Below are 22,613 nucleotides of genomic sequence, written 5' to 3'. Positions count from 1 at the left end.
TGCCCCCTGGGAAGAGAGATACGATTTTCTGGCACCGCCAGCATAGTACTCGTACTTTACATTAGTCGCTTTTATGCACCTCGCGTTTCGCGTGCAATCTGAAAAATTCCTCATAGTGACGCGTATCAAATTACGAGACGTATTGCTGCCGTTTCTTTTTCGCATACCGAATTTCGGCGGAGCGCGGTGTTTTCCTTTTTTTTTCCTCTCTTTTGCGAGACAAGACAAGGATAGAAACCAACCCCCCCTGTTGTCGGAATGAAAAACAGTGGGAGTAAGAAAGAGAGGGTTTTCCTTTTAAGAAATATTGTGCGCTATAAAGGAGAAGATACGCTTGTACTTTATTCACAAAAAGATTTTCATTGCCCCCGCCGGCGAAGGAGATGAGATTTTCTGATAGCACGGTGTTGCCGTGCATATTCAAAGGCGTTTCTCGTGCGAATCTTTCGATATCTAATGGCGCGCGTTCGATGCATTTGTGAAACTTCGATCGGATGTAATCGCGATAGTATCTGGCAAACAAAACAAATTCGGTCTCTAATGTCTAATTTTTTGTAAAAATATCATTTCATGAGGTGAAGACGTTCTATTTTAAACGTAAGAAATGCGCGATTAATTTTACCGATAAAAGAAAGAGAGAGATAGATAGATAAATCTATTATTAACATTCTAGTGCAAGTCCTCTGAGAATATGCGAAAGAAAAGTAAATTAGTAAATACAGAGAACAAAAAAAAAAATAAATTACAAAGAGAAAAAAGGAGAAAAAGAGATGCAGTAAACTTCTCTAGGGTACCAAATTCTGGTTTACATCTAAAAATACTTGGCAGAGGGAAATTTCTTGTTGTGAAAGCGTTTAATATATCAGAGACCATCCTGCAGGACCGCGCGCGTGATAGATCGTTCGAGGGACGACCGGCTAGACATTCCCGATGTAAGAAAGGGTCCGCGGAAACAGCGGAAAACCCCTTACCGAGGAGTGGCATTTTATTTTTTTCGACATACCACTGCGGGAAGGATGGTTCGGGATTCCTTCCGAGGTTCACATGGGGTTCACATGAGGAAATCGCGATATCGTTTCATTCTCAGTTTGGAACAGGCGGATTTTGCGAATGGCGTTCTCTCTTCTTGCCGGTGCGAGATAGCACGCTGTAGAAATGATAAATGAGAGATTTCTTTTGGATGTATCGCATCGTGAAAATGGGTGTACGATCGTACGCGAAACAAAACACAGTAAAGTGAAAAGAGAATAAAAACTCGTGCACTCGTCTATCGATCATGTGTTTTTTAGTGAATTTATTATTTTCTGTTATTTTAAATATACATTTTGAATATATAATCCAGATAATCATATAATTTACGCAATTTATATCGTTCGTTTATATTTTTTGTTTTGCTTCTTCTAAATTCATTCAATGCGAAAGTTTGTAAGTTTTATTGTCAATATCGCGTTTAAAGTCGCAGATGTAACGAGAAATAAAAGCTATCGAAAGTGTCGAGAGATGCATACTTTACATAAAAATTGCGAAGAGACTCTCTTTAGATTCTCTCTTTTCGAGCTTTGCATCTCTCTGACGCATGTATAAAAGATTTTCATCGCGTGTCGCGAAACTGCCGGATGCGATTCGCATTTCGCGTGTTGTGAAGTGCGGTTACGCTGTCAACCGAAGCGAGAACTTTGACGACGTTTCCAATTGTTTGCGGTACACAACCCCCGTCGTGGCAGACGGATCTAACTTTGGCGCGATCATGTGTTTCGAACAGTGCCCGAGGTGCGAATCGATGTATGTGTGTGTGTATATATATATATATATATATATATATATATATATATATATATATATCCGCGCGAAGCACACAGTCGCTCCGGGGCGAACGCGTTACAATACACGCCACGCAAACTTTTGCGTAAATAGTACGTAAGTAATCGGAGAAATAATTTGCGCAATGCACCGATGCGAGCACATCGGAATGCTACTAGAATCTAATTGAACGCTCTCTCTCTCCGCATTGTTGATATCGTTAAAAGCAACCTGCCAATTTCGTTGAAATATTCCGTAATTCGAAACGTAACTTGAAAGCACTATGCGCAGATACTACGCGTGTTTGCAATAAAACAATTCCTATTGGTATTCTTTTATTGATATAACATACGCGATCCAGATCCGCCAGCAAGTTTCTCCTATGAACAAATCTCTAGAAATAAATTCTGTGAAAAACGATTCGATTCTATCGATCTCGCGCATCGAAGCTTCCCACCAGCGAATGGCGAAGCCTTTTATCGCGACTGACGCTCGAATTACACGCAATAATCGATTAGCTTCCGGTACACCCATAATGTTCGCTCGGGATAAAACGCGTTCCGATATAAAATAAATGACTTCCCTAGCGTAATTAACTGAAAATTAATTATGTTGACCTGAATTTAACTGCAGCTAACTCTCTTGGGAATGCGATCGCGATCTGGTTGCGACTTTCCAACTGTGGAAATCGATAGCAGTTGTGTATCGCAGAGAAGCAGACGCCATGGCACGCTGGCAACATCTAAGATTTAACATCGACAAGATATAGGAGGGATAGGGGTAAGATAGGGGAGGATCGCTCACAACCACAGACGCCTGCGGTCTCTCGCAGGGGAGCGCCGGGGTGATGCAGCTGAGACTTTGAGCTTGCGGTTTAAACGTAAGAGGAGACGTGTTCAATCGCGCAGATGCACTTGGCTCGCGGGAGGATGACGACAACGACGGCAACGAAGAAGAAGGCGGACGGTGTGTCGCCGAGTTCAGTTTCTCGAGCCATTATTTACGAATCGCATTACCGCGATGCACCGCGACCAGAACTTTTAGTAATGGAGTACGGCCCGACGACGTGCCGCTTTACCAATCCCGCGAGCAACGCTCGTCTCTTCGAATCAATGTACCGACAAATTTCGGATCACCGTCGCGACGCAGTTGTTCTTGCATGTACGGGGGCACGATGTCTGCGGCGAAAAATAACAGGCTCGTTTATATGCGCGATATCGCCGACACGTAGATCACGCGCCGAGGGTATCGTCCAATGCACGTATCGTACATACATATAAGTACGTCGAAAAAAGAAGTGTGTACATCGATATATTAATAATCATCCCGACAATACCACAAACTATTTCTATCTTTACTAAAAATTTGCAATTTTATATAAATCTATATTAAAAAAAATTTCTTTTCATTGCCTTTATAAAATTGCCATATTTGTGTGATTAGTATAAATATAATATTAAATATAAAATGAGAAGAGTCACAACAGCGATATCATTGATGACTGTAGCAATATATTAAAGTAATATATTATTTGTGCAAGTGCTGGAAATTTAAGCAAGTCGTAGCACGGTTTTGCAAATTTATTTCTTGCTTCATTGTAATGTTTTAACCGGACGATTGCGCCGCTCGTTTCTTTCGCGCTTCGGACCATTCGCCAGGCATAAATCACGGATATCCGTTTGCGCGGAAATGCGCTGGATTTATGGTTAATTCGATTATACCACCCTCCCGACGCTAGATACCTTCGGGTCCTATTGTTCGCAGATACACCGGCGCGTCTAAGGAGAAATGTAGAAGTAATGTATATAAGCAGACTGTTTTCGACAGCGCGGATTCATCGTCGCGAGTTACGTTGATAAATAAGTTCTCGGAGCCGCGCCGCCGCTCGTTCCATTCTTCGTTTGATTTAAGATCGCGGAAAGCTGTGCGTTTCTAAAGCGCTCTCATGTTAAATTATTATACTTTGGCTGACCTACTTCGATCTCCGTATGTAATCTCGACTGGCTCTCTCTCTCTCTCTCTCTCTCTAACCTGCCTTCCGCATCCCTCGATCCGTTAAAGCAAAATTTTCAATCGCGTATAAATGTATATGCGTAGAATGTATTATCATCCTCGAGTCATTTATATTCCCATTCTCGTCTTTCCGTTCTCCGCAATCGAAAATATATATTATAGAGAAAAATAAATCTTTGATAATGCGATAAGGAAAGGTGCAGCCTCTGCATGACATTAAAAATGAATTTCATTAAGTTACATAGTTTCATTTCATTAATCGCAAAAGTTTTTAATAATTAAAAACTATTTATAGACTTATCAAGCGTTTGTACATTGCTAACTAAGGGTTTTCATTTGCAACAAACATTTTTCTATTTTCGTAAACCGAGAAACGCTAATGTTTCATTTTCTGTGCGGAATCATGCAATTGTCGAGTCAAAGAAAGGATAAAATCGTTCTTTCTCACATATGCTATCCACTTTCCGAAACGAAGTGAAGGACTGTTAAGTGTCTCGGACGAAGCGATCGGACTTTCGCATCGTCGAAGGATCAAAGTCGTGTCCGCGTCGCGCGACGCGAGAACAATGACGATCGGAATGGAATTCCAGAACGGAAAGTCCCTGTAATTGGAAATCTCTCTCTTCCTATCCTTCCGTCTCTCTTTTCTCTCGCCGTTATATAGAGTCGATGTGAAGCTGCGGGACGGCGATCGATAGTTCCTTGACACCCGTGGGAAAATCGGATACGAGAGCCCTGTGACGCTTTCACAGCGAGAAAGGACCCGCTCGGACAAGAATCTAATACGCGAGAAGGATAAGCACGATGAAAAAGAAGAATTAGTCCGGTTTTATTCTCGTGAAGATATTACGAAGACAGAACAAAGAGTTTATCCGCAGATTTTTCTTCCGGTATTATCATTCCCATAACCAAGGAGGTTCTCTTCTCTCAGGTTTTCCCTTTACGATTTATAATTAACGTAATTACGTGAGGCTTTCTTCTCATTGCGCATTACACAAATTCCACGTAAATCTGCCTGCGCTGTGAGTGACGGTGAAAAATCGCGACCGTTCCGGAAGCATTCACGAAACGTTGCGCTTCGCTCACATTAGCCTCTTTGCAGAAGGCCCAAATCCGTTAAACGTTTTAATTAACTCGCGGGTTTGAGCGATGTGATTTAAACGGTCGGTGAGAAACCGCATTTCGCATCACTGCGTAACACAGACAAAAAAATGTAAAATTATCACGAGGTGCTGAATTAGCGAGATTCAAGATATTTCAACGGTCTCGCAGCTGAGAGCATTCGTTTCAAAGGAGCTTGGCATGCAAAAATTAAGACTCGATAAACGTTTAATAGTTATGTACGATCAATTCGTTAAAAAAAAAAATAAGATAAATCAATTCGATCGGATCACATCACATACGATTTGAACTAAGCTAGTCTTTGAGAATAATGTGACTCAATAGACAAGCATATCGTCGTCGTCAAATGTATAATCATGCTAAGCAAAGGAACTAAGATCTCTAGCGATTCTTCGACGGCATATCTACATATCGAAAGGCCTTCCAAAGGGAAACTTCACCGATAGAATTCGTAACGAACCTTCACGTTGTCGTCTCGCGATCGAAGACTCGCTTCGTTTCGTGTCTCGCTACCGCGAAGTCCTGTCCGCAGGGTAATTAGATTCCGTCGAGTGAGATCAAAGTCTACCGCCATTTCCATCCCCGCGAAAAGCTTCGCTTCCTGAAGTTTCTCGGCGTGGTCGTTTTTCTTCTGGCGGCGAACTCTCGGAGAGCGTGTCGCCGAACTTTTTCGACGACGAGATCGCGACGGAATCTCATGCAGCGGATATAATCAATAAGAACGGAAGTACTCGTGCAATTGTTTCTACTGTAGTATTCCAAGAGGAATCATGAAACCTTTATAAGCACCTTCAATTTTATTCAAAATTCAATATACTTTAAAAAAAATTAACTCAACGATTATATACAACTTTTATACAAAAAAAATCTTTGCTGAAATGTTTTTTAATACGAAAAATATATATGCGTTGGAAATTATGCTCCTAAAAATCTAACAAAAATTAATTATTAATAATAGAGAATATGTTAATGATTATGATTTATTTTTTCTGTATCAATATAATTATGTCCTATCCTGTTTTTTTATAAAGACTACATTTCGGTCATTTAAATAAACAAATGTAAAGAAGACAAGATATAACTTCAAAAATGTTTTCTTCTTAAGAAAATTAATGCGCGATGGAGGAACGTTTCAATTCCGAAGCAGAGTTCGAGACATTGTGAAGTACGGATTAAGAAAAGGAAAGAAGACAGACGAACCAATATCCGAGGGCACAGAACGCTTTTACACCTTTTTCATCATAAATGTCTCGAGATAAACGTTCTACGGCGACTCGTCGTACATGTCGCGGCCGTCCGTCGTCTGGTGCAGCCGTTCCGCCGACAGGGGGATCCTTGTGTCAGGAATTCATAACAGAGTCATAATTGCGGGACGGGTCCCGCAGTATGCATAATCCCGTAGTTAACAGTTCTGCTTAACGATCCGCGAGAAGCAATCCTGACGTACCTGCCATGCCATAGGATGAAGGCGTCCCGGCCGACCCGTCTCTTATTACCGCCCTTGCATTCCATCTCGCTTTCTCTTTCTCTCTCTTTCTCGTCATCTTCGTAGCACAGGGACCGTGTCTAAGCTATACATACATAGAAAAGCGAGGGCACGTACTACAGAGTACCGCGTACGTACGACTGGCAAAACCGTAAAGTTTGAGTGGGACGTAACAAAAACCTATAAAGGATAAAGAGTAGGGGGTGCAAGATGAGGATGGTCGTATCTTCGCACTGAAAGAACGAAAGAAAGACGAAAAAGGAAGAGAGTTCGTTAATTACAATTCCTCTGCTTGCCACCGCTCACCGCAAGCGACCGCGAAGAGGATCGTAGAGAGGAAAACACGAGGACCCGTGGCAATATCGCGTTCGGACAACGGGCACCATCGTGGATCATGGAAATACCGAGGCAAATATTGTCACTCTTTACGATAGAAACAAAACTTCCCTTGTCTCATCAAAACACAAGTTTTAACCGATTGACGAAGAACGATTTCCTTTGTTATGTTAATTAATGAATCAATCAATTATTATCACATATAAGATCTGTTTTTTATCATTGCATTGAATTGCACTAAAATTTTTTTTCGCTTCCGCTTTACTTCACACATATGTCTATTTTTTTTAGTACACTGAAAATGCAATAATCAATTATAAAGAAGTCCTATAATATGCATAGTTTTGAATGCGATATGATTGATATAGTGCGATATGATTGATTAAATGTGTTTTTAACAAAACTATTTAAATATTATTATTTTTATAGATATTTCTGCGTGTTTGAATGATTATAAATTATAATAGACCTACAACAATTTTATTGATGTAATTTTTATGACAGAGATAGAATAAAAAACCAGATAAAAAGATAAAAATTAATAGAAACACAGAATAACAAAATTGATATACTTAAATAAAACATGTTAAACGAATTCAATTTACACGACGTACATTACGTGCCCCTTTCACTTTTGGAAGAGTTTATCTGTATAAACAGCAGAAAAATGCATTCGGAGGACAATGGCCAATTAGAGAAACGATGTTGGATGGATGTTTTGATTCTATCGGAGATAAATGCGTTAGAGTATGCGCGAATGAGTGAGCGCTACATTTGTCTGCTTTGTTTCGTCAGCGAGATGCCATCTCGCGAACGCGTCGACACGAATAACGAAGCACCCTTAATTTGACTCCGTAATTAATTATACACCGTTGTTTCCGTAGCGGGAGCATCGGGCAACGGTTTGAAAAATTTGTTATAACTCGTGTCGACGTGCTCGTGAACGTTACTCACGTTACGCACGTATTCATTGCGTGCGAGCGTAACTTGTCATAATCATAGTTCAGAGTTTCGCTACTCCTACAATTATTTCGATTCGCACGTGGCGTGTCGCGACTGTCTATCGAATTATCTCGCACCAGTGGCTGATCTGAACCGACTAATTTATCGACAGCCACGATACACACCGACCCGGGGTGAATTATTACGTATACACAGTTGCATCAACTCACTCACCCGTGTGCGTCCTTTGATGGGCCTTGAGATGCGAGCTCTTGGTATACACCTTCTTGCATCCGGGGAATTGGCATTTGTGTATCCTGCGTTTCGTGTCAGGCGGACTGTGCTCGTTGCTCCTCGCGTGATGCCTGTTGGCCACGGTGGTCGTGGCCGCGGTCGCACCCGCGTGCGCGTGTTGCGTGCCGGCTACCGCAGGAAAGCCGTTCGCCGTGACGGAGATCAGTCTGCAAAAACGCGATTTGTTTCCTCTCATTGGCTCTGTTTTAGCCTCGTTGTAATTAGTCCGTTGCGCGCTGCCGAAGCGCGACATCCGTGAAACGGTCCCGTGCGTGTTCACGGTTCGCCAGCCTCGATGAATTTACTGCGCGCGAAGTAGCAAGTAGCGTGATCGGTAGAATGTTAAGTAATCGGCGCACGTCTCGCGCTTCAAAAGAAATGCGAGCGAATCGAGAAGAGCGCAATTCCGCCGACGGGTTAATGATGGATCGCGAGAGCGAATTGTTTTAAGTTTCTTATCCAGCGTAGCGAGAATGTTCCGAAGCTACTTCCCGACAATGTCGACTTTTTTAACGAGCCTCCGCCTCTTTTTTTTTTTGTAAATTCCGTAGAAAATTGCCGGGAACGAATTGGATGGAATAAGATCGACCCGGAAAGTACGAGCACTTTATGTTGAGGAACGTCAGTTACAGTTAATCAAGATAATTTCCGAGCAAGACGTAACTATACAGCACACCCGTCTTTCATAGGGCAAGTATTGCATTAGCCGCTTGCCTCTTTCAATTCTAAAGGCAATTAAGTTTTCATTAAGTAAAAATAGCAACAATGAGATAAAAGAGTCAAAGAAGAAGCCGTTGATCCGGAAGTAAACGTTTCTTTTGCGATCTTCATCACGTAACGTGAGAGGAAAGATGTACCATCGTTCGAGAAGGCAAGTACATGAATTTTACGACATTTACCTTGCGACACCTTGCGCGTTCCCGGTAGTAACCCTGACGATAGCACTCCTTCCGCCTGTGCCATGAAGGTTGAGATTGTGCACGTCGAGCATCGAACTCCCACTCGACGAGTGACTGGAGTTGGAATGACCTTGACCCGACCCGGGACTCGACGGTGGCGTCAGGATTTGACCTTCGCTTTCGCACCCGCTATCCTCCTCCTCCTCGATCTCCTGTAGCGGGTAAAATTATGCGCGTTATGCAACAAAATTACGATTACTAACGTAATGGAATTAATGCATAATCCATGAATCCTAGGGATCGTATCGGCTTGAACGGGTTATGACAGACAAATAAACCAGCAAGAATGAAAAGATTGAATCGCGATCTTACAAACTCGTTACGTCCAGTCTCGTTGTGCCAGCAATATCATGCGCCGTATTAAATCACAAATTATATTCGCCCGAGGTAGTGACTTTACTCAGATCAGATTCGAAAAATGATTGCAAAAATATTTATCTTCACAAAAAATATATATTTATAATAAATAAGCCAAACACTATTATATTTGCAATTTTCGAACCTTTAGGCTCGGAATTAAAGTTTAAAATTTAAAAAATTCAATTTTAGAGAATATTTTCAGAAAATAAAAACCGATAAAAATTTTCCAACAAAAGTTTTGTAAAAATTTACGGAAAATATTTCATTAAATTATTATTTTAAAATATGAATGAAAAAACATATTTTTAATCTTATAATAAATTAAATTATAACTTTTTTCATCAAGTTTAAATTTCTACAGTTAATTGTTAATTCTAAATAAACGTCATTAATCGAAATCGCAAAGTATACATAAAATACCTCATGCTCCTCATCCTCTTCAAGATCCTCGCTTGGTTCTTTTTTAAGAATGAGTGCTGTGCAAGAAAGGGAGGGTGAACTGTCCCAGGACAATGCTGAACACGCCGAACTCGTTGAGGACATCGATAAGGAGTCGAGGTGACGATCAAGAAGATCCCTATCACGGCCATTGTCATTATGATCGCCAGGACTGAATTTGATGTCGTCCAGACAGAGGGGATCCCTTTCGTCTGACGTCGTCACCTGATTAATAAAAAAAAAACGCGTTTCAATTTTTTAAAATAAAATTAATCTTTTCTCTCAAAAGATCGAAAGAAGAGATAATAAAGTTATCGATATTATATTGAATATACGAAGGTATATAAGGAATAATAAATAAAAATAAAGATTGCTTATATAAAATATATATAAAAGTTTGAAGTATCGTATTTGACATAACTCGATAATAGGAAAATTAATGGAGGGGGTTTGTAAGTATCCTCTGATTACGCACCTCCATTTTGATTGGGGCGTCGAATTGTGCACTCGTTCCAGTGGACGTCGTCCACGAGATCGATGGTGCCCTGAAGAGGTTCCAGGGCGCTGTGTCCAGTTCTGTAGGGAGTTTTTTGTACGATTGTAGCTTCGGCTCGTCCTTCAGGTACCTCTCCATCTCGTAGCATGTCTGAAAGAGGAAACAAGAGAGCTTGTTAGGAGTCTGAAGCGACTTAAATATCTCGGCGAGCCACTCACGCTGAAATGATGGCAATGGATGGTACTGTGGCTTAAATTTAATGACCATAAAAGAGAAGGAAAAGGGAGAAAACTGATTATGATCAAATGATATATATTATTTTAACAGCAATTGGTCTTTCACAATTTTATGTAAAAAAGAATATTTGATGCAAGAAAATTTTTTGCAAAGAAAATATATATCTAACTAACAATAAATTGTTAGACTAACACAATTTAATTTAAACGTAATGTTTGTTGAATTAAATATAATTTAATCTAATTTTACAATTGAAGTTGGTAAATTATATTAAATTATATTAATCAAAAGAAAATTCAGAGAATGCGAAAATATTTCCATTAGACAAATTATAAATTGCATGTATGCATAATGCATAATGTAAAGTCGAAATATTTTCTTGTCGTAGTAATCGTAATCGTATTTAATCTGCTGATAACATAAGAGACATCTGCGGCGATCGCAAGTCCGCAAATGCTACAGAAATTATCTTTAGGAGTCAAGCATCCCATATGGGAAAGTACATTGCCGTCAACGCAACTACTCGCGAGTTTGCAAAGTTGATGCTCTCCCGTAGGCTGTGCCAGTTTTGGTACAGTTCCTTGGAGAGAGTACAAAGTTATGCTACTCACTGCGAGGAATTATGCACCAACTATACACAAATGAGATTATAGCACCCCATTCTGGCTAAGTCTCCTTCAGGTCCTTCGTCGTGTCGACTTCTCTTTAAACGAACGCTTCGCAGCACGGCGAATAATCATGAAATAATAACTGCACCAAGTTTCGATCTTAATATGTGTCATGCATATAAGCTTTATCCCCTTTCTTAGTTACTTTCACCTATTTAAATAATTACAATCTTAATGTTATTCTGCATTTCTGCATTTCATTATATTTGCATAGACGATATTTATATTTTCAATTCATATAATTGATAATTTCTTTTTTTCGTTGTATTATCATTATATCGTTATATCGACAATAGTTATCGCATCGAAATAATTTCTTTTAGTAAGTTTCAGTACTTATTAGCAATGGTAATTACTGAAAGCAGCACTACATCTTGCGAAAGTAAATTATGCCAGTATTGAACAGCCATATTATTCTTCTTTTCGTTTGAAAACTAAAAATAATAGCTGACGCAAGCATTCTTTGTGCACTTCGGTATCTTCCTTCGGGCATTGTCTGCCAATTTATTATTCGCTCTAACGGTTACCATCGGGAGCGACGGTTTTGTCTGACGTTATTACAAATGAAGCTATTCGCCTTCTATAAAGCTACTTTAAGAACATTTGTTACATACCGACGTTGGTAGCGGCATGATATGATCCATCGAAAAATATGTTCTTAACATCATGGCGACCACATGTCTTAATAAACAGCCCTTGTGCAGCAGATAATTAATTTACGACGTCCACGCGTGCCTTTTAAAAATAAAATTTAAAGAGGAAAGTTCCTACGATCTATCTTGTGTCAAGCCTTTAATAAAACTGTGCAGAATCTAAGTGAATTAGGAAATGTTTTGCACTAAATAAATCGACTTTTAAAACCGCAGCTGCAAAACTAAAAGGGGAAGTGCGCAGGGCTCTCTTGATTATCTTTAATATCATAATTTACGATAAGTACGGTAAGTCTAGAATCAAACAACGAGCACGAAGTCAAGTCTATTTTCCTGCCTGACAAAGATTCTTCGGAAACTGCAAAAAATGGCTTTGCGCCGAAGTTCGAGGGCTGTGTCTAATGCCGCCGGTCCCTTCTGCGAGAAAAATAATCGCCGCCAGGCTCCTTCATTATTCACGATTAAAGTTCGTCCGGGGGCACCGTGGGTACGACTAACGGCGTTAATATAACTTGGAAAGGAATTTTATCACTCGCTTAGGGACCGTTTCTCCTTCCCCAGGGCTTGCTCCGGCATCAACTGAACTTTACTAATCCTGACCTCCGAGGCACAGCTCTATATATAGACACGACCGATCTATTCCGACTTAATCTGTCAGAAAATCTTGGAGGAAAACAACGTTAATCGTCGTTGCAAATGGAACAATATTAATGCATTCGAAGTCACGTGAATATTGATCGATTCTATTTTATTTTATTTTAGAGATGTAAGTATGTCTAATATCTAAATAATGAAATGTTCTAGTTATACATCTTTTTTAATATAAAGCAGAGGTTAATAAAATAAATAAAAGAATAGAAAGAGAGAGAGAAAGAGAAAGAGAGAGAGAGAGAGAGAGAGAGAACAAAATTTACATTTAGGTCTATGAAATCTTGTGATTGGAAATGTATATCTTTAAACAGTATTTTCTCTCAGTTATTGAATTACATAAAGAAAGGAAATATTTGAGTCCAACAGAACAGTCAAATGTCGAAAATAGATCATGCTTGTATAACGAAAACTCTCTAGTTCTAGTTTATTCAATTTCAATGCAAATGAAGATCAATGTTTGATTATCATAATGAGCTTTCATTTGAAAATAAAGGCATTTATGAACTCAGGTGAACTCTGTTATGAACTCTTAAACTCTTTGGCGAATGCAAAATTTCGGCGTTTGTGTTACAGTGTAATGTACATTAATATTGATTCTGTGCGGCGTCGTAACTCACCGCAAAACAGGAAGCAAGTGCATTTACGAGGCTACGTACGACTCATGTTTGGAGAAACGGAATTCGACCTTTCGCAGTTTCTAGATTATTCCGAGAAAGTGCACGGTTTCGTAGAAGATATTTTGATTTTCTTTGTTTCCATAACGGTAAACCGGTCTCTCGTTGGCGCTTAGTAGTGCGTTGCGCGAAGGAATTGCCGAGAAAAATAACCGGGAGCTTTCCGGTTAAATGCACACTCGTAGCTTTATGACTTCGCGGAGACGAGCCGAAGCGCGTCCTTTCGCCATTGGCTCCGTTAAATCCAAAACTGCGTAATAAATTAGAAGCTCCACGGCGGGGCCCGCCCGAGTTCATGGTGGTTCATCACAATAGCCACACTAACGTTTCCCGTCGGAGTGCCCCATAAGCATCCAAATTGCGGAATTCTCTATTATGCTTTTCGCGATGAGCCCACAGGCCATTCGTTCGCGGATTTATGCGGCCCTTCGCCACCCTCTTCGTCATACCGAGAAATTTCACCGACAAAATTATACAACATGTGAACTTGGGTCATCTCACATACACACGACTGTCCCCAAATGTGCGATCATAGATCGCTCTATTACCTCCAATTTCGTTGGGAGTTTTCCATTACGTGTAACTTAATTAATCGACGTCATAAGAGCCATGACGTACGTGTGGCGTGTGATTGATAAACAAGTTCAGATGATCCTGAAGTTATGTCACCAATTTCTACGGGCGACACCAGATGATATTCTTCTCGTGGGATCTGAGCAAACACTTGGTGAGTGCGAATTTTTTTTACGATGTTTACTTTCTTTTAGCTGACGAAGGGATCGTACTGCGAGGGCAGAGACAGTGGCAATAAAAAAATTCCACGGATCGATAGGCCGAATGCTCGATGAAAAAGGATGAGGAAAAGAGACCATCTCGCTATTATGTTTTTATAGGTAAACCTGTAAGCCATTTTCAGCGGATTTATGAGGTTCTAGTAATTCTGCTGCATCATATCAGCGAAAATTATTATTTCATCATTAAAGCACAATTATTCAGATATTATTCGGAGGCATAATATTTTAAGCTCAGTCAGACGTACAATGGAATTTACAGCTATTTGTGTTATAATACTTACATTAAGTTTATTACATATATGTATCAAATATTATATTATACAGGTTTACAATACTCAAATTCTTTTCATTGAAAATTGTTAACAGAAGTATATATTAAAACTACTTATATTATTAACTTTTAGATTTAAATGTGTTAGCTATTATATTGTAAAATTTAATCCCAATAGATTATTTACATAATTATTCGCATAATTATAATTATTCACATAAATGCTCAATAATAACAATACAAATTTATATATAAAAATCGTACAAAACTCTCGTAGCTGGCTAGAAATATAATTTGATTTTCTGGCGATCCAGCTGCAATTACGTTTTATTCCGTTTATCGCGTAATGTTGTGATATCAAAGAACATTTGCGGATTTTTATTTCCCATGGAACCACCGGGACTTTCTACATCCGACCAACGAGGTCATATCTAAGAGGGAAAACGTCTTCGTCGAGCTCAACCGGCACAGAAACAGTTCGGAGATAATGGTCACTCCCTACGACCGATAAGACCTTCTTAATGATAACAGCGTCATTTCGGAGTTTGTGTAGGATAGAGCTCGATTCGTTGGTGGGCTATCACATCGGACAAACAATAAGAAAAAAAAAAGAGAGTAAAGAAAATCGACCGGATCGTGGAGCGGAGGACGAAATCTAAACGGACAAAGAGGACATCGAGAGCCCCATCTTGGATTCTCAAAATCTCTTATCGCAACCCGCTCGTAGATCCCTGAAAGCCGGACTCCTCTCTAGAGGTTACCCATCTTCTCGTTTTTTCCCCTTTCTCTTTCTCTCTTTCTCCCTCGACTATAGTTTACGTAAACTCAAATCTCACGTTACTCAACCTCGCGGAGACGCTTCGACAGTAACGAGGCCGGAATCCGCTGGATCTGGCGGTAACAATAAAATAAAGTATTTCCAAGGAGTCGTGCCTCTTTGAGGCGGCAGGCTCGAACATCGAGAATGCAGCTGGCAAAAGATTCAGTGGTGGTGGGAAATGCTAAGAAAGAGGAAGCGAGCAGTGAGAAGAGAGCGCGAACCACCCCCTCCCGAGAAGAGAGATAATCTTCGCCCGTGTCGGTGGAATTTCGCGCAGTGGATTCACCTTTTCTTTCCTCTCGCGCATTTTTCAGCCTTCACCTCCTGGCGCACCGTCCTGACGGATGTGAAGTTCCGCAGTAATTCCATGGGACTGTCATTAACAGAGCTCTCCGCGACTCGCTCGAGAGCGAATGAATGATAACCGGAGCTCACATTCGCGCACGATTCCGCGCGCGCACATTCGCGAACAAGCGACCGTCGATGCATTTCAGCCCTCCCGCTAGGAGGACCACCACGGTGGCGGTCTGCCAGGTCGTTAAAGAGATCCCCGCGACTTTAAGGGCGCCGTAAACCCGCGAATTTATCTCGTCCTTTCCTCCTACTTTTCCGCTCCCCACGCGTTTCTCTCTTTTCGTCTGATCCCACACTCACCCTCGTCCCCAAAGCGACGAAATTTGGAAAGCCCGCGCGCGGACGAGGTCGTCTCCTCCATCCTTGTCTCATTCTTCCTTTTAATCACGCTCCCCTCCGGTTCCTCTCATTCTTTTCAAGTGGCAGTAGAAAGAAGGGAGCGGCGATCAGGTGCTTTCCATGGATATCGGGGCTCTCCAGCCGCGGACTGATTAAATGGAGTGTACCGTATCTTAATCTCGTACCGTATGCGCGCTTTCGTTCTACATCGGAGATACGAAACCTCGGGAGCGACGGCGCGTCGGGGCCAGCGCAAGGATTTACGATTCTGGCCCTTCAGGCGTTTGAATCGTTATCTCGATTTTGCGAACTCGAGGGAAATATCGAATGGTAGGACACCGTGCCAGCTTTTACGTCGTGAATTGTTTCCTTGTTCCACCAGTACTCCTATTCGAGATACTAAACGTATATTGTTTCAAGTAACAGTTTCATTTGCTAGATATCTTGTTAAGAAAATTTAGGAAAACTCTCGGTAATATAATATTTTATTGCGTACACTTTTCCAAAAGAAACAAATTGTGCTCGTAAAATTGAATCATTATGAAATGTCGACGCGGAAATGATTTACTGACTATAAAATAAAAAAAAGTTAATTCTGTAATTGTATTATTGATTGTATTTAAAAAAACTATACACATTAATTTTTGTATTATTCAAATTAGTATTCAATATTAACTTAAGAAATTATTTTTTACGTGATAAACTGGAAATTTTTGTATTATTCAAATTAGTATTCAATATTAACTTAAGAAATTATTTTTTACGTGATAAACTGGAAATTTTTTTCATCAAATTTTATTAATCTTTTATAAATATCCGCACATTATTAATATTATAAACCTCAAATCTTAAAAATATACATGCTTCTTAAATATTGCTGGCGGAATCTTCTTCGAGAGTGATATCGATCGATGCGCGGCATCTAGTCCGGATCTATCGAGGAAATCCCGGTGAGGCGACATTCAAGGGAATGGCATCTAGAACGCGAGATCGTGGAGGGATACCATCCAGTCTGATCGTGTTTCGAGGCTTATGGTTTTCCTCCACCATGTCGGTCGTCCACTCGAAAACTCAACGGAACGTTATAGCAAAAACGATATCCCGGGGTCAGGGTTAACAACGCTAACAAGCCATGGCTGAGTGACTTACGACTAATTCAGCATCCGTCCCCTTTCTCTCTTCCTCTTCTTTATGTCTCATGATGATGATTCTCGGACATATGCCTAAGAAGAGAAAGAAACGGAGACTGGTACAAAGAGCGAGCGGTTCTCTTGTCCAACCAATAGAATGCAATGAGGGCTAGCTAGGCTCGTTAGGATGCAATCGTACAAACGGCGAGACGATGCAATTGTTTGTTATTGTTATGACGTCACCTCGTTAAGAGCGCCTTCGTGCTTCTAAGCTTGTTAAACCAGTAATTTGTTACCGCCACGATTCGCGGTAAGGAAATGAAGGAAAAGGAGCGGAAATACGCATATCAACCAGCAAACAATTTCCGGGTGTGCACAATCGCAGGCGAAACACCGCAAGCGATGCTTTTTAAAGCAGGAGGAATTCATGTGGTCTTATGCAAACTCAGTGTTGAAGTCAGCATTATTCAGTGCAGTTATGGAGATTATAGAGATTTAAAATCGTTCTTTCATTCGTGTACATATTTAAGATGTTTCAGTTAGCAGGTTTACTATAAATGTGTTAAAATATATAAAATTCATGCCTAACGAGGGAAGGCAAGACATCTATAGCAAGTGGAAAAATTGAAAATATAAAAATTCAAAATAAAAATCGAGAATTGCGAAACGCAAAATGAAATATAATTGGCCCGCGATGTGCGACAATGGTAAATCAGTTTGCGTAGGGAGTGCTCGTCTCGGTAAATTTATCTACGGTACGCGTTTCATCGCAATATCGGGTGTAATAGCAACTAAGCAAACAGCTGATTTTTATTAGCCCTCACAGTTCCTTTGTGAGAGGATAGGGGCTTATCGTCGAGGAGAAATCCTCTTGCGCTGTCTGCGCTCATCTCCTCATTGGCCCACCTCTCTCGTTCCTCAGCAGCGGCCTTCAAAGGCAGCCCCTGACGAAGATTCGGAACATGAGAGGGATCAGTGCCAAGGATCATAGGGTTCAAATTCCTGGAAGAACCGCAAACTAACTGGCGTACAGTCGATACCAGAAAGGTATTCGGCCTCGAGCCAGCGCAGGAACCATACGTCGCTCCGTAGAAACACACGCACGGACAGGCACATACTCAAACGCATCGATCGGGACGCATGTTGCGTAACCATTCTGGTCCCATACTACCACCGGGATGATTCTCCCGAAGACGTCGTTACCGCCGTAGGTCGCAATCTTCTCCGCTTTCGAGCAAATCGAGCAAAAACTCGCCCTCGACGTCGACGCCGATCGTTCCTCGGGATCGTTCACATTCCTCGAGATTCTTTCGCGGTAGCCCTTCTTCCTCCCTTCCGTCCCCCATGTGATGCCCGTCGGATCATTTTCCGCGCTTTTTTCCCCATCACGTGCTCCGACGTTTTCCCGTTTCTATCTAATCGTCATGATTTTCCTGTTTTCTCCATGAATACAAGCATTTAATGTTAATATCACATGGATACTGCTGTAATAATAATAATAATAAATTGCCAGAAAAAAATTGCACGTTAAAAATTAGATATATTTAATACTTAGTCTCTTCGTGTGCGCGAATCTCGTATAGGAAGACATAATCACTCACAAAATAAAATAGACTAAAATCCAGAATTATTTAAGGAAGTACAATTTCCTGTGGTAATATCATTATTTTCATCACTTGCTTTTAATAAAAAATGTAAATCGTAATTAATAAAGTATATAAGTTTGATATATATAACTTCGTTAAAAGAAGTGCAATTAAATATATATATATATATAAAATACAAAATAATATATCTTTGTAGAATAATAGCTATTGAAAGCTGAGTTATTTACGAAGAAGCGTTGCATTGGATTTTCTCGCATAAATCTCAACGATTTTAATTCGTCGAACGTTATTGACTGAAACGTCAAAGCCGGTAGATGCCAGTGATACGACGTAATGACAGGTGACATTGATGAGCGACCGAATGGCCGCTCGAAATTTACACGAAGCAATTATTCGTGAGAGAAATAAAATCTTCAATTGAGAAAAAAAGACGGAACTAAATAAACGGATATGTCGATAACACGTGTATTCTCAACGTTTCCTTCTGCTGGATTTAATCGTCGATGGACAAAGTTATCACGATACAAATCTTTGTGCTGATTTTCTATCAAGTCGGAGAGACAGTTAATTGATCACGCACTGGTACTATGTAATAGACGTTTCAGCGACCCATAAAGACCCATAAATCCTTGTTCGTTGTAATATAAACAAGCGTCTAATAAAAGTAAACAGATAGGAGGCCATCCAGATATCACTTGATCTTCAACGTGTGCCAATCACTATTTACACATGCTTGCGCAAGTGACATTCCTATCTACGATCCATAGCGAATTTTTGCGAAGGAATTTGTCCAGATGACGTAACTATAACATTTCAAATAAATGAAGTATATGAAATTTTTATATAATCCTATTGTATATTTAATATATTTTGCAAATAATTCTATAAAGTTCTGTTCGCGTATAAATAACGTTATGTAATAATAAAATATATAATATTTTGGTAAAAAATTGAAGATGTTTGAAAATATTTACTTTATTATCCATTTCCAGTTGAATATGTTTTGGAAAACAACCTATTATGTGACAAACGCGTTAGCGAACAACGAAGAAAAAGTGGTATAGCGGATGTTAGAGCGGGATGAAACGCATCGACCGGCTTTGCCCGCCGTGAAATATGTATCCGCCGTGTCCGCTCGGCGGAGTGGTGGAGTAGTTCGAGCCTTCTATTCGCGATAAATGGCGAGGATGAGTGGACGGAGATGTCAATACGTCATTCCATGCATCTACCGCATCACCGAGGCTGATGAGAACGTGCCAGCGAAGAGACACAAGCGGAATAGAGAAGAAATGCAGGCAATGGTGAAAGAAAGCTATATATAACAAAAAATAGGAGATTTAACGAGAAATTTAACAGAAAGTGGAAAGAATGAAATTTTTATATAAATCGCGATGTGTGATGGAAACATAGATAAACAAAAATAACTGTTTAAATTGCACAAATAAAACAGTTATCAAACTTTAATGAGAAATGTATAGATACAAAATGTATAGATTCAAAAACAACTGCCAATAATAGTACGATATAAAAAATTCTCACGTTAAACCTTTTTTAAATAATCCATAATTTACTTGCTAAATCAATAAAATTCTCAACATTAAGAATGCACATAATTTGCAAATTCAATTAAACGATGTATAAAAAAAAGCAATTGTGTCTAAAGGTATGCTTACTACTTAGCAAATTTATCAAGAGCAAAAATAGAAAATAGAAATAAAATCCTGCTTGAAAGCCTGTTTGTCAGCTTACAAAACAAGACATGACTCATAACTCAGCAGTTCCTCCACTTCTTCTTTCTTTCGATAATTCCGCATTCCCCATCTCAAAGTCGTCTCAGTGGAGATTACTATTGAGCGCACGATTTCTTCGCTGCCCTCCCCTGCTCTTTCCTCTCCGATGCTCTCTATTTCGACTGATTAGCTGCTGCCTCCTAGTCGGCAGTCACAGTATTCGCGTGCGGTTCTGCCTACCTCGGTCTTCGTAAATCTAGGTAATGAGGCGTGACGAAATGCAGAATGCTACCTGACGAACTGTAATGCTGGGGACTGACGATTGGTTCTGATCTCGTCTTGTTCATGGTAAATTCATTCGCTTAACTCGCCGTCGCATTTATCATTCACGATTCATTCAGTAAAATATCTAACTTCCCGTGTCCTCATCTTTATAATCAGTTAACTAAGCGATTCGAGAAATTTGACAGCCACAAATTAAAGTTCCAACAATCTATTACAAGTAATATTTTCCAGTGTTTTAAATGTTTCCCTTTAATAATACTTTTTGAGATTAATACTTTTTGAGGTTTTTAGTTAATTATGGTATTTAGGTAATTATCGTTTTTAAATAAATAAAATCGTTTTTCAAATTTATTCAGCTATGCATCTAAAGATTAAAATTTAAGATAATTTAAAAATTTCAAAATTGATACATATGTTACAGTTTCAATATGTTAGCATTCAATCGTACGACTATCGATTTTCGAAGTTCACTATTTCTCCATAAACTACGTCTACCACATTTACTTCTTAATAGCACATCCATTCTCTCGAAGTTCCCGAAAAACTTCAGCCGTTTAATTTTTTATGTCTTTTTACGCTTTTTTTTTTATCTTGCAGCCTTCAAGAGAAACATTCATTAGAAACAATAACGTGTCCGACGCAGAATGTGCGCGTCGCCGTGAAATTTAATTCCCCGTCTCTCACAAAGTCGACGTATTCCGCGTCTTCGTTTCTCAAGAAACGAAGAATATTAATCCGTCGTAAAACCCGCCGCGAGAAAGAGAGAGTTAACCGTCTCGACGGTTCCTTGTAAAAATCGTTATTCCGCGTCGTTGAGTCACGAGGATCCCGAGGAGGCCTGCGTCTCGGCGGCGCGCAGACATTATTAAATTACATTTAGAAGCGGCGTGGAGAAAAGGCAAGGAATGAGGTGGCGAAGGAAGACGATGGGGACAAGTGACGGAGAGAACGAAGCGCGACGATGGACGGCACGCGGCAGGGAAAGAGAGGAGGAGGGGAGGGGGGAGAGGGTGCGCGATCGCGGGATTGTATATATTAATTTGGCGCCGACAATACATATTCAAGTTGGAATTCATACGCTGTCAGAGGCAGCGCGCTTGGTCGAGTGAATAGACAGACATTATGGATGTCGTACGGAAACGAGAGAGCACCAGGAGGCGGAGGGGATGCGCGCGCGCGCGGCGTTACGGACCCACGGGTTTCACGTACGCTTCGCGCCCCCGTACGACCGCAGGGGAGCCGAGTGCGCGACACCGGCAGGTGAAGGGGAACCGGGAGAATACATGAAGCGGCGAGGGGACCCCTGATAGAGTAAACGGCAAGGGAGGAAGCGAGAGTTCGCATATTGCACGTTCCACGGCGACGTGACATCCTATTCGGGAACACGGGTTGCATGTAACGAGCGATTCTGAAACTTCTCTTCCGTCGTCCATCGGAGGAGAGCACCGTTCGATCACGGGAGATTCTATACGAGCTATCATACCTACACGGGCACCCGCCGTATGTCCATCATACGAGATTCAAACTCTGAGAACTCGTCGAACGGTCGTGTCGAAGATCGCCAATGGCGAGGGAGGGTAGCGTCCACGAGCGGTATGAGAAAACATTTTCGTAAGGCATGCCTTTCGAAAGATTTCTAAGCAAAGGATAGCGAAGCTTTCTTTCATTTACATATAATAAAGTGATTTAAGAAGCTCACAATTCAAGTTAGAAATCAAATAATCGAGCGCAACAAAGTGTTAGAATTCATCTATATATGCATGATGACGCATACAGGACGAGACGATAAGTGGATTCTAATTTATTTCAATTACGCTGCTAATGCGGGTCACCATTTTGTAATTCAATGTTGTTCTACTTTCGATGCGTTCGCGATCGACTGTAATGCAAATCTCATTACCGCTATGGAAGAAGGATAACGTTACGGGACCGTGCAGGCAGACGGTCATTAGCAATTGCCATAACGCAGCACGGCACGGCAGGGAAAGCTATATGGTGGTCGGACTTCTACACGAAGATATGAACGCGATATCTGATGTCGACGTGGGTGGCGAAAAGCCGTTTTCTTCTTCATAAAAGTTCAAAAGAGGATCGGCGCTTTTTGCTGCTGCCGACAAATATTTTGTTAAGATTTATCATTTATAAAAATATATATGA

At 40.5% G+C, this 22,613-nt stretch overlaps 1 protein-coding gene across 1 annotated transcript in view; it reads right to left on the bottom strand.

The window, feature by feature from the left end:
* LOC105422263 (Krueppel-like factor 6) overlaps nt 1-22,613 on the bottom strand; it is a 315,425-nt gene that overhangs the window by 17,158 nt on the left and 275,654 nt on the right. The window contains exons 2-5 of the mRNA XM_011631568.3: nt 10,226-10,396; nt 9,733-9,975; nt 8,893-9,104; nt 7,934-8,160 (exon numbers count right to left, since the gene is read on the bottom strand). Of these exons, the coding sequence (XP_011629870.1) occupies nt 7,934-8,160; nt 8,893-9,104; nt 9,733-9,975; nt 10,226-10,396 (853 nt within the window). The remainder of the gene's footprint in view (nt 1-7,933; nt 8,161-8,892; nt 9,105-9,732; nt 9,976-10,225; nt 10,397-22,613) is intronic.

Source organism: Pogonomyrmex barbatus, unplaced genomic scaffold (assembly GCF_055798465.1).
Source record: "Pogonomyrmex barbatus isolate J1 unplaced genomic scaffold, ASM5579846v1 scaffold2, whole genome shotgun sequence".
NCBI classification, from domain to species: Eukaryota; Metazoa; Arthropoda; class Insecta; order Hymenoptera; family Formicidae; genus Pogonomyrmex; species Pogonomyrmex barbatus.
The sequence above is the reverse complement of the archived record's forward strand: the minus strand, read 5'-3'. Positions and strand labels throughout refer to the sequence as shown.